This window comes from Telmatherina bonti, assembly GCF_933228915.1.
Source record: "Telmatherina bonti genome assembly, chromosome: 2".
NCBI lineage: Eukaryota > Metazoa > Chordata > Actinopteri > Atheriniformes > Telmatherinidae > Telmatherina > Telmatherina bonti.
This window is the reverse complement of record NC_136620.1, coordinates 29,846,753-29,859,758: the sequence shown is the minus strand read 5'-3', so window position 1 is coordinate 29,859,758 and position 13,006 is coordinate 29,846,753. Positions and strand designations below refer to the sequence as shown.

General features: G+C 38.0%; 2 protein-coding genes across 2 annotated transcripts in view; one reads left to right on the top strand and one right to left on the bottom strand.

Annotated features, from left to right (window-relative positions):
* The window catches only part of tln2b (talin 2b), an 80,310-nt gene extending 73,114 nt beyond the window's left edge, over positions 1 to 7,196 (bottom strand). The window contains exon 1 of the mRNA XM_079251172.1: positions 7,182 to 7,196. The gene's annotated coding sequence lies outside the window, so the exon portion shown is untranslated. The remainder of the gene's footprint in view (positions 1 to 7,181) is intronic.
* Positions 7,197 to 11,004: 3,808 nt separating this feature from the next.
* Positions 11,005 to 12,351, top strand: c2cd4a (C2 calcium dependent domain containing 4A; the record flags this gene model as incomplete). Its single annotated transcript, XM_079251183.1, has 1 exon — positions 11,005 to 12,351. The coding sequence occupies one exon, from the start codon at positions 11,005 to 11,007 to the stop codon at positions 12,349 to 12,351; it is 1,347 nt and encodes a 448-aa protein (XP_079107309.1).
* Positions 12,352 to 13,006: the final 655 nt, after the last annotated feature.

The window sequence follows — 13,006 nt, the reverse complement described above, 5'->3', positions numbered from 1 at the left end:
TAAGCCTATTTTTAAATAACAATTATTCCATAAATGCATACTTGAGAGTACACAAAGGAAAAAAGACGACAACAAAAGCACAGAAGAGGCCAGACAGCAAATGTTTAACAAAACTGTGACATATTTGTTTCTGAGTTGTCACAACAAACAAATAATTATTAACAAACTGTGGCAGAGCTACAGTTATTTTGTAAAAACCCACTCTTGTCTCTGATGATCAGATAAGCACCGTTGTTAAGTGACTCTAGATGACTTGGTAAACTTGATGTGCTTGTTCTTTGCAATTACTGGGTTTTAAAAGGTCGGTCAGTCAGAAATCCATGTAAGGGCAAATATTGCAAAAAAAGAAAAAATTGAATCTGACCTTTAAAATATAAATAAATAAATATATATACATATATACATATACATACACACACACACACACAGACATGTATATATATAATGTATATATATATATATATATATATATATATATATATATATATATATATATATATATATATATATATATATATATATATATATATATATATTATATATATAACCAATAACCAATAAATATGTCAAACAACTAATAAGACTTCCAAATAAGAAATTTTTTGTCATGTCTACATCTTTGAGCACAATAACCTTTACAATGGATGTACAGGGTCTTTTCGGACAATTTTACACTTTCAAGGACTATCTGGATTTCTTCCCAAGTCAACTTCATGTCAGAAGCAGAACAATGAATGTAATTCTAGATACTGTCATCCAGTGATGGTAACTAGAGAATAATTCTGTCCTAACAGAAGGTCACTGAGCTGCTGATGAGCTGTGTATTCACGGCCGAAGGTAACATAATCACTTCAACTTTACAGCTTTCAACAGCAAAATGCTCTTCTGCTGTGCTAAAATGAAATCATTTTGATTAGAGTGACACAGCAGTCCAGAGTTTTCCTTTGAGGAAAACAGAGGGGCTGACACCATAACACTACATAACCCTGAGCCCAGAGACAGAGTTCTGCTTGGTCAGCAAACCTTGCAGCCTGTGTAGGATCAGAGCAGAGGAGAGCAGTAATTTCAGTGCTTCTCTTCAGACATGGGGGTCCTTTCCCCCAGGCCATCGCAAAAAAAAGCCTGACGGCTGTTCCCACAGAGGACCTGTTGGCCTGCAATTAACCTTGATGTGAAACCATTTCCCCATCTATAAGATGAACGAATCAATTCAAGAGCAGCCTTTCTCATTAACTTTATATGTGTGTTCCTCTGCTACAAACACCTTTAACTCTATGTACACATTTGGATGCCTTTGAGGTGTGAAAAGTAGCTTTTGGATGTCTCCCAACAGATTGTTCCCATCCTTACTTTTGCCATTGGTATATCTAAAACATCAATTTTTGTGACATGCTTTCAAAAAAGGGAGCAGGTCATCAAATTGCTCACATTTTTAACAGCATGCATTACAGAATCTTTGCAGCTCTGGATCAACTGTGATGTATCTTTCATGCTGATTGATGGTGGCAAGTAGCCTGATCACTGCTACTGACCTCAGCTTCTTGCAGCACACCTAGGAGACCCCTCTAACAATAACATACATACTCAGCATGCTCAAAAGGGGATGGGTCCATTAGAGCCTTTGAGAAACTAACACACTTTCAAATACTGCCCATGGAAAACCAGCCTTCCAATGCAGCTCTCACAATCTGGCAAGAAAAAAAACAACCTGAAAGCATGGTTACAAAAGAATACAGCAAACCAAAGCAAGTTAGAATGGGAACAGGCAAGGATGATAAAGCAACAAAGAGGCGGTGAACATTTTTTTAAAGCTGTAGTTTGCACTCAAACAGCGCGTAGAAAGTTACTGTCACACACAGTAATCCTGCAGGCTTCTTTTGCTCAAATGCAAAGCATGGTGACATAAATTCTTCACTCATCACAGACAAAAGAGCATTATTCCAGTGATTTTCTTCTTTACAGAGGAGGATGAGTATATCACATGACCTTCAGCAAAGTTACCACATGATGTTTTCCAATGATAATCAGTTTGTTTCAAGTCATGTGGGTCAAGTCCTCAGCATCACAGTGTTCACACAGAAAAACCAAACACGTCTGAACCTTACTACAGAGATTTGGAGGATCTGCATCACTAACACAATCCAGTGACACTATATGAAAACAACTAAATGTCAACAAAAATCTGCATAAAAGCAAAATACTTTGGGCACCTGCCATTAAATTACAGTTCAAGTCAAAACGCACACATTTAATGAGATTTGGTGCAACATCTACTGTTTGTGTATATTCATAAATTAAAGCAGCAAAACAAAAAAAATTTAGATATTCAGCTGTTTATTAATGCTGACAGCTGGGGGCCATCAGATCATATGTCTTCTTAAATGCCACAAAGCTAGTCTGAGACTGTTCCTCGTGCACAACTTGCTGCTTTAAACTGATGCCTTAGTGGACCTGCTGATGATAAGTGCTACAGGCTGTGCTGCTGCTACTGACCTGAACCACACTATGCCAGCATTTACTGACCTACTTCTGGAGTCTGCTTATGCATCACTGACACAGTCACACCACTTTAGACCACATGTACAGTACACACTTGGAATGCAGCATATCAGCCACTACTTGCAAGGCTTGTGAAAATTGTGTTATGCAGGCACACTTGAACTTTGATGTGACATCCAGCAAAAATGATGTGCAGTCAAAGGATCACATTTTCTATCCAAAGAAAAAGGACCAACTATAGCTATAGTTTCATATTTATATGCAAATTGCATTAAGAATTTTGCAACTGGAGCCAGTGACCATTTCTCACATACTGATGCACATACTAGGAATGAAATCCAGTATTAAATTACCTTTCAGAAATGAATTCGCCTGCCTGAAAATACTTTTTTTTTTTGTTTCATGTTCTTCTTCCACTTAGAGGTGTAAGAATAGCAGCCAGCTTTATGTCTACCTTTTGCTCTATATAACCAGATCTGGAAGGAAGCCAAGCCCTAAAGAGATTGTGATCACAGAGACAGTGGAGAGAGAAAAAATATAGATCTTTTTTCCCCCAGTAAGTGCACACAAAAGGCTGGGTCACAGCGACAGCATGGGGTGTGTTTTAGTTTCCACCTCCTACACACTCATGCATTAAATATGGTTCAACAATCACACTCTCCAGCAACTCTCAAAGCCCCCTTCTTCCCACCCTCCAGCTGAACATTTCCTGGGGAATTCCGACCAGGAATGTATTCTTGATGACGGAGCAACTCCAACAGCTAATAGAAAAATCATTTTCTTCTGAACAGCACAGCTGTGTCTTTGCATGTTCTCAACACTTCATGGCTAAAAACACTAAATGCTGAAAAAATGGCCTTTTATTGATGTTAATAGGCTTCTTTCTTTCTGGGTTACAAAACTCAAAGAAAAACTCACTTGATAAGCAATGCAGTCAGTATGATGGTTCAGACATGTGACTGTCATTATATTAGGTGATGTTTAAAGTGTGAAAAAAGATGTTGTAGAAAAGATACTCATAGTTTCCCATAACATAAAATTGTGGCAATAATGTCCCTCTTTTAGCAATGAGTGGGGAAAGAAGCAATAAAATATGCTTGCATATACAGGTAACACCCTGACTGAATCTATAGAGATGCACAGCTCTTTAAGTTTTAAACATTTCTGCCTTTTTGTTTTCACTAATGAACTGACAAATACGTAATAATCTTCCTGTGAATAGTATCTAGTGTTTGGTTTGATGAAGCAGTCAGTTGCCTCTGGCAGTTGCACACTCCATGTGAGCTTGTGACATTGGTGCTCTTGTGTTCTAATTATATCTCTGTACTGAGCTGTGGGAAAGTGTGCAGATCTTATTGTAAATGCCTTATTTTATATCAAATACAGAGAAATAAAAGGTTTTTGTAGTCGAATATAAGGTGTACCATTAGCCATTCTAATGACCCATTTTTCAGAATTTCCATGAATCAACACAAATACCAAACATATACCAATTCTGACACCTGAGGTTTAAGTATCTGCTGATACAAATGACTGTTATTATATTAAGAGGTGTATTAAATTTAGAATTTAAATAAATTATATTTATTGTAGACTTTGCTGTAAGATATTACAGATATTCAATCCGCTGAAATAGGTTAAAATACATATGATCTATCTATCTATCTATCTATCTATCTATCTATCTATCTATCTATCTATCTATCTATCTATCTATCTATCTATCTATCTATCTATCTATCTATCTATCTATCATGCAATCAATTGTTACCTTTTTAAATTATGGAGAAACATAAACTCAAATCAAATAATTTTTCTCATAAAAATCTTGAAATGGGATTTGCAGTGAATGTTTCCAACAACAGACAGGGTTGGCCATCCTGAACAATACATTCTAAAACTTTGTTGTTGCCATGGCTTTCTGGCTTTCTTATGCTGAATCCTCACATTAAAACAAACAAACAAAAAACAAACATTTGCCTGTGTTTGCTGCTGCTGCAGTTTGTTACGCCTCTAACTCCTAGTGCTCTGCTACTTGATGGCAATCCAAATGCTTTTAAAGTTACTGGTCTTAAATTTGGCAGCATCTGTGCCACATTTGGACTTTTCCGCTGTGCATAGTAGACACATCGCTGTTTTGCTAGTGGGATTTTCTTCTTTTTTTTGTTTTTGTCATTCAAATTTTTTTTTGTTTTATCATAATAACAATAACTTTCTAATGATTAATAATGAGAAATTGATCACATGTTCAATGTTAGCACAACAGTAGCTCACATGCAGCTGGCTCGCAAGCCTGGGTGATTTCCTGAGGTGGAACTGGTCAAGAAAATAAGGATAGCATTCTGTAAAGCAGAATTGTGTTTAGACTAAAATACTTGCCAATCCTGGTCCTTTTTACATAATCAGTAAGTATTTCCAATGCTAATATTGGTGTCAGCCCAACTCTAATCAGACACCAAAGCTAGTACGTGAGCCAATATTTTTGAGTACATTCTGGGAGCTGTTGCTTCCCAGCAGCATCTTGAAGCTGAAAAATCACACCTTACATATTTTTTACAGGAAACTACATCACTCAACAGCGGCATTACGCGATACGGCATTGCATCACATGCCGGCAACTGGATTTTTTTTTTTTTTTTTTTTTTGAGCATGCTGCATGCTGCATCAAAGAAACACAAAAGAGATTATTTGACAAATCAAAGAAGAAAAGGGACAGAGGAAAAGATAAGACAAGAGTCAACGTCGGATTGACTTTTACAGACTGGAGAAAACTAAGAGTACAGATAGGTTGTGAGATGAGTGTTAAAAGAGCCGCCTCATTTCTGTAGTGTCTCCTTAAAATAGCTCAGGAGGTTAATTGGCATCTTTTTAAAAAATGTTTATGGTTTTAAGATTTTTATTTTGGCTTAATGTCCTCCCTTAAAACTGAATCAGACTTTAGCATTGCTTGAAATGTTGTATAGTTTGATGCCTTCAGTAACATCCAACTGTTTAAGATCTATGTTAATCTTTTCATGCTTTCCTGACACCATAAAAGCCATCCAAGAATGTAGGCATTTATTTAGTTTGGTTCAGGGTAAAAACCTGATCCCATGCACAGATGACAGAGAGACTGGGCGATGATAAATATCATGTTAAATGCTTTTTTCTTTTCTTTCTTTTTTTTTTTTTTGCACAAGTGGTGCATTAGTAGTGCTTTATAAATGTTAGAGAGGGACTTAAGCACATGTTCATAATAGGGAATATGTGGATGCTTTTATCCTACACTCCCTGCCACATTTACTGTACCACCAGAGAATGCATTTGTTGGATACTCCCAGTTGGAATCAAGCCCCAAGCATGTCAGTGCTGTATTAAGCCATCCAGAATCACAGTTGTCAACATTTTGCTGAGGCAGCATGACCTTTCAAGTTACATTACTCAGGTAAAAATAAGTCACACTGTATGTTGAATTCCCCCATATGGCATAATTATCCTTCAACTGACCCTTATTATCAAAGATGCCTCCCATGTTCCGGCTCAGCTGCTCTACGGAGTAAAGAGATGGAGTGAAATTCTTCAAATTAAATAGATGATTAAGGCAAACAAAGCTGATGCTGCCTCTGAACTCTAGCAAATTCATTCCACCTGAATAGTAACCATTAATAAAAAGACACATAGGCTGTGCTCCCTGGCTCCTTTACGCCATGGCATAACATTTGCTTACCTGTATCTGTGAAAAACAACCAAATGTCGCACCTTAAAATACCTCCTCACACCATATGAGCATAAACATGGAAGAAAGGTTCTTTTTTTTTTTAAATCAGAAAATACACCGCCTTCCATTGCAGTCCATGAGAACATTGCAAGAATGTGCACTCTGACCTCTGCAAGTAGGCAGGTGTTGGGCATAACAAAAGAATTTTGCATCTGGAATTTATTTAATAGCAGACTTTTCTGACTGGAGTCATCCAAAACAAGGCTTGCAAGCATAAAATCTTAACATGCTGACCATTATGGCTTATCCTCCTCCTACTCGCCCCACATTTTTTTTTTTGTTAGCCCACATTAAATCATGAGAGGTTAGATCCCTGCATGCGCACTAATCTCACACCGTCAATGTCAGCTTTGATGCTGAGCCGATCCAGATAACATTCAGAACAAGTCCAAGTTACTGTACTGCACATTTCTCTGGACAGCAGAAAAGATGCTGGAACTGGGCAGCATTAGTTGCTTATTTAACCCAAATACTAAGCCCAAAATACGGCATGCCTGAATATTTGACACTGAGCAACAACCCCATACAAGTAGGTCAATCACACATTCATCCTGTTACCTTTTTTTTTTTTTTATCTGTCAATGTCAAAAGCAAGCAGTCACATATTTGGCGAAAGAACCGACTTGCCAGGCTTGTAATGACGCATCAGAGGAAGCAAATCGACCAGTGACGAATCCAAACGAGTGCAAGGTGATAGCGGAGTTGGAAAGCATCGCACTACTAACGTGAAAAGGTCGTCTGCAGACTGTTAACATGAAATGTTGTCAGCTCTTCTGCTGAGCCGACGCCGAGCGGTCCGCCTCCCTGTGGTGAGACCTTTTGGAGGTGGAGGAGGGCAACACCTTCAACAACAGCGCTAAGGGTTTAGAAAACATGTTATAGTGGGGGGGGGGGGGGGGGGGGGGAAATGAGGGTGCAAACCTACCTGATGACTCTCACTCGTTAAAGCATGCGAGCTGATTTGGATGTAGGCGAAGCGATACACACATACACACACACACACACACACACACACACACACACACACTCACACACGTTCCGCAAGCGGGTCAGCTCAGCCAGCCAGCTTGCCTGCCTCCTCCACGGCATCAAGCCCCTCCTCGTTTATCGTACAGTGGAGAGAGATGGGGGTTAAAAAAAAAAAATAAAAAAAATCACTCATATCTATGCCGCGTAAAAAAAAGGAAGCAGCGTCACTGTCATCCATAGTATTTAATAATTATGAATCTATAGAGGGATCAAGCCAGATTTATAGTCTAAATTCAGATGAGCAGTCCCGAAGGATTAGATTAACCTGGCAACAATGCTATCTACACACCCTTAAAGATCAGAGACCGGAATGGCTGAGTTCTCTATATTAGACATGCTGTGAGTTTGTGCAGTGAAAAAGCGTGTCAGGAGAGCAGCCATCAGTGGAGGACAATCTATCGCCTCTTCTTCCCACGCCAGATCAAGATGGGGTAACTGAGAGGCAAGGATGCTGCTCAGTGTGTGACAGCACCCAGTCTAACCTGTCCAGCCACACTGTATCATGATCATTCAATAAAGTCAAACAGAAGCCATCCGGAACGAATAAATGTACCATATGCTGTTTATAAAAGAATGAACCCAATGATTTTAAATTTATTAAGACTCAATGAGTAATTCATACATCAACTGATTATACTGATTCAAGCTATCAAAATCTGTCAGGATGTGTAATAAATTTACTACATTTAATATATCAATCAGATTAATCCCCCCCCTCAGCAAACGTGCTGTTCTGCTGTTTTCTGAGCATATAGCGCCCCCCAGTGGGCATATGAAATCACACAGCCAAGATGGACATGGACATGATGAGAACGTGGAAGATTTGATCTTGAACATGAACACGATTTTCTTTCTTTCGTTCTTATTCTTCTTCCATTCCTCTTCTTCTTTATTTAATATGGAACAAACTGTTTTGAGTTTTCAGCCAAGTTCAGATTACACAACATATTTTATGTTGACTGTCAAAAATCAAATGAATCATATAACATGATTTATTAAATCTATTTTTAGAAAGGGTCTTTAATGTTATCTGATTTTGCAAAGTCTCTTTTAATATATGATTGAATCACTGATGAGAATTGGACAATTGGGAAAACATTTCTGAGAAGTACCTGATTAGGACACCTTCCTGGTAAATTAGTAGCCCTGACATCATTCTCCTGTCTTTTAGAGCCTAGTAACACATGGTAACCAAGACACCCCACTTGAACCTTGTCCTGTGTAGAGTGAAGCTTTTATCTGTGTTTTCTAGGCCTTTCCAGCATGAAGAGCCACTTGAGGCAAATTTACAAAAATAGGTAGGTCTGGAAAGCCCACAAAGAATGGCCACAGGTTTATTTTTGTTAATAACCTACATTGTTTGAATCGGTACTGAGTTATTTATTCATTTATTCATTCACGTTTTAAATGAATAAAGCAACTACCAAGTTGCATCTAGTCTCTAGTGCCTACCTACCAAATTTAACCATAACCACTCTGAAGAGCATAAATCATTCATGACACGATACAGCTGCTTCAGGTCCCACCACAAGGGGGTATCATTAACAGTGTTTTAGTAAAGGTTGAAGACTCAAGGAGCAATGTTCACAATAAACAAAAATGTTTTCATTAAAAAGATCTGATATTAATTTTGGTAAGTCTCAAAATGGTGTAATAAAGAAATCCGTCACTACTTTATAAAATACATGTATTTATATCATATCATATCATATCATATCATATCTATCTATCTATCTATCTATCTATCTATCTATCTATCTATCTATCTATCTATCTATCTATCTATCTATCTATCTATCTATCTATCTATCTATCTATCTATCTATCTATCTATAACTAAAATAGCTACAGCTGTTCATAACACATCTATTTCTTCAAGGCCTCAAGTGAAGGAATCTTTTTCTTTTTTATGGCAAAAAAATGCAATAAATATTGTTTTTTTTTAAATTATTATTATTATTATTATTATTATTACGAATTATTGTCATCTTAAAAGAAAAGGGGTCTGGATAGAGGAGAACATGTTTTTCTAAGAGAGTTTCTTTGTTTTTGAAAACCAAAAAATTCGTTGTAAATTTGAAAGAACCAGTCAACACGTTAAGGAAAGTTTTTTGTGATGATTTATGATATTCAGATCAAAGTTTGGAAGTTTTGGGTATGGTCATGAGCATAAATCTCCTAGTAATATGACAGAGGTGGGTAGTGAGAAGCTGACAACAAGTACCCTGGACAGCTCCACAATGACCCCCAACTAGAACTGCTCTACTGGGGTACAAAGCTTGTGTGCAGGGAAATAATGACCTAATTGGGGCAGAGCAGAGCGAATAAGTATTGAAGTGAGTAAAACTCATTTATTACTTTTTATGAGTGATGATAATGTTGTGTTTGAAAACATTAAACCAGTTTTACTGCATAATGTTTACAGTTGATGTATGATGATGATCATTCAGGTCTGTTGTCCATTTAATTATTTGTCATGCAATGTGGTCACCATGTTAAAGGGGATCCATTTTTGGGAATTTTCTGGGGTTGGGGATAAACACAGGTCACTGCAAACTGTAATGGCCATGTGGCTGACTCAAGTGGGAGATTGTTTCAGGTCCTCTTAAACAGAGTGAAGTAATGAAGTGAGGTTGAGTTTATTCCAAGGTTTTCAAGTACTTGAACTGTACCATGTAGATCCCTGGTCCCAGCATCCCAGTTCATTTAACTAAAAGGTAGGGTCTCAGATTTGGACCAGCTGACAGAAGAATTGTAATATTTTGTTATAATTAAGCTGCCATAATAAGAAGGAAACTGGTCAAAGTTGTTTAGAATTTTACAAGGCCTTCTAGATATGGGGATCTATTGTTTGACTTATTAACCAGAGCTTCTGAGTTCATCTCATGATGGTGGTGATGTGTTGATCCAGCTGTAAAATTTGTTTTTCAGTTATGACATGACCTGAAATGTGATCAAATACTGGAGTAAATATATTATTTATACACTATAAGCTCTAAAACTCTATATAACCAATAGCAATGACTTCATTTATTTCAAGAGAAACCACAGTAACTTATGTCAAACTAAACAAATTACAAAGGGCAAGATTGGTTTAGCTGCACTTTTTACAGAAGGGTTTATTTTTTTAACCATCTTTTTTTTTTTTTTTTTTTTTTTAACAGAACAAGGTCAGACATACTACCTACTTTTATAAAAAAAAAACAAAAAAAACAAAAAGAAAACAAAAGCAAACAAACACGTGAATTAAAAGTCAGCCATCTATATAAAAACAGTTGTTCACCCTCAAAGCTTATCTGGCTGAACAGCAAAGTATCTGCAACGGGGAGTCTGAGCGCTGGTATCATTTAGATATTTCCATGGGAACCAGCAGCAGGGAAAGAGAGAGGGAGGGTCCTGCTTGAACAAAACAGGGGGCGTGTGTTAGATTTATTGGTTTCCTGCTTCATTTAAACCGCCTGCATATCTCAAACAGCCAGACTTGCTAACCTTCCATCCACTGCAAGTGGCGCTGAACACTTTGCTAAAAGTGTCACTCTCTTCAGTCTGAAGCCACTTTGTGGATTATCTATATCTTAAGGAATATAAGGTAAGAAAAATGAACTACCATATAAATATTATAACATGGTTTAATCACTGTTTTGTGTAAGACATGTAGAGCAGCTACCAATATATAATTTCTTGTTTTACAGAGTTCCTTAAATACCACCAAAAGACCCATGTGGGTGGTGGAGAAGATCCGCATGTCAGTAGAGAGCTCTATCTTGACTATACCATCAGCAGAACTCAGCTTTAAAATCGGTGACATCATGTTGGGAGAGAAAGCTGACAAATCCAAGAGGATTTCTTACTGTCCTAATATCATCACACCCGACAACATCCCAGAGTTCTGCATCCCACCAACCATCTTCTCCCTGCAGGAGATGAAGAATCCTGAGCAGAAGGGAACAGCTCGTGCTATCAAGGTGTCTCCCTGTGGGAGGGCTAGCCCTGAAACAGAAGTGGCCTTTCATGAGCCGCTCAATCCGCACATTATCCAAGTAGAAAGTGTGGATGAAGGTCCCTGTGAGGGCTGCAGTGATGAGGAAACCACCAATGCAGACCCACAGAGTCAAGCGGCTTTATCCCTTCCGCACCTGGCCAAAGCCCAGACCAGCTATGGCTTCTGCACCTTACTTGAGAGCCCCCACACCAGGAGAAAGGAGTCAATTTTCCATTCTGATCCAGGCTCCTCTCCCCTGTTGCTGCCCAGGAGTCGATCCAGCATTTGTACCAAAGTCTCCCCTTCCAACTCGCCTTCCTCTTCACCCTCCTCTTTCAGTCTTAACAGTTTGACCTCCAGGCTTTCCCCGAGAGGTTACTCAATGAACTGGCAGGCTCCACTGGACAGTGACACGACTTCTTCGACTGAATCCTCACCTTTTAGTTCACCATTACTCAACAGGTGCCCTGCTAAGTCTTCCCTTTTTAAAGCACTGAGTCATGAACTGTTGTTGTCAAGGAACATGAGGAAAGCAATGGTGTCCAGGAACAATTCCCTGTCCACAGATGAGGGAAGCTCTACAGACAACAGCCCAAATATCATGAGGAGGGCATCTGAAGGGTTGGCTGAAGGCCTTCCATGCAGCTACAGCCTGGCACCACCCAACATCTTCCCCATGGACTTTACATTGAACAGAGAAAGGGTAATGAAGGAAAGAGTGATGCCTATTGGCAAAGATGGTAGTCTGAGACTGTCAGCAGAATACTGTTCAGACAACCAAAGACTACGGGTTCGTCTGATCAGTGCTGAGGGCCTTTACCCTCTTTCAGTAGACCCTAAGATTATCAACTGCAGTGTTAGCCTGTCTCTGGTCCCAGGAAAACTCCAGAAGCAACGCAGCACAGTCATCAGAAAGAGCCGAAATCCAATCTTTAATGAGGATTTCTTCTTTGATGGTATCTCGGAGGAAGACCTCAGTCAGCGGTCGCTTCGCTTTAAAGTGGTGAACAAAATGTCCACCCTGAAAAGAGACTATCTGCTTGGCGATTGTGACTTGCTTCTTTCTAGCATTGTAATATTGTAAATTCAAGTAATATTTAACAGTTTTCTTATGTTACTGAATATTTATTTTGAATTTTGTATTGTAAAACAATATTTTCTATTAATAAAGGTTCTGAAAACGGAGAAAGTCTGTCTTGAATATTTCACTGTAGAGTGTAATGTTTCAAAATCCCTTTTTTCTTTTAGTCTTTAATGGTTCTTGTCAGCCATGAATATACATATTTTTTTAAAAAAAAGGAATTATTCAAAGGTTTTCATTTTTTTCAGAAGGATGTGCAATCAACTGATGTCAGTCAGTCACCATCTCATATTTCCTCTAAGCCTGTTGTTTTGTTCCTGACCTTTCCAGTGATTAAAAATATCATGAGAAACCAGAAACCTGTAGGGGAGTTTGCATGTTTTCATTAATGAATATGCAAAATTTTGTTTAGACAGCAAAAAAAAAAAAGTTTTCTGTTCAATCAAACATCAACTAAAGAGTGGGCAAAGACTTCTAAACAGAACATATTTAATATATTTTTCAATTTTTCAGGAAAGAGGATAATAATTTAAAGGATCAAACCTGCAAAAAAAAAAAAAAAAAAAAAAAAGGCCTATTGAATGCTTTTTTAAAATTTTTTTTTTTTTTTTTTTTAAATTGCGATCCCGCTTATGCTATCCTAAAATACTAACAAAAT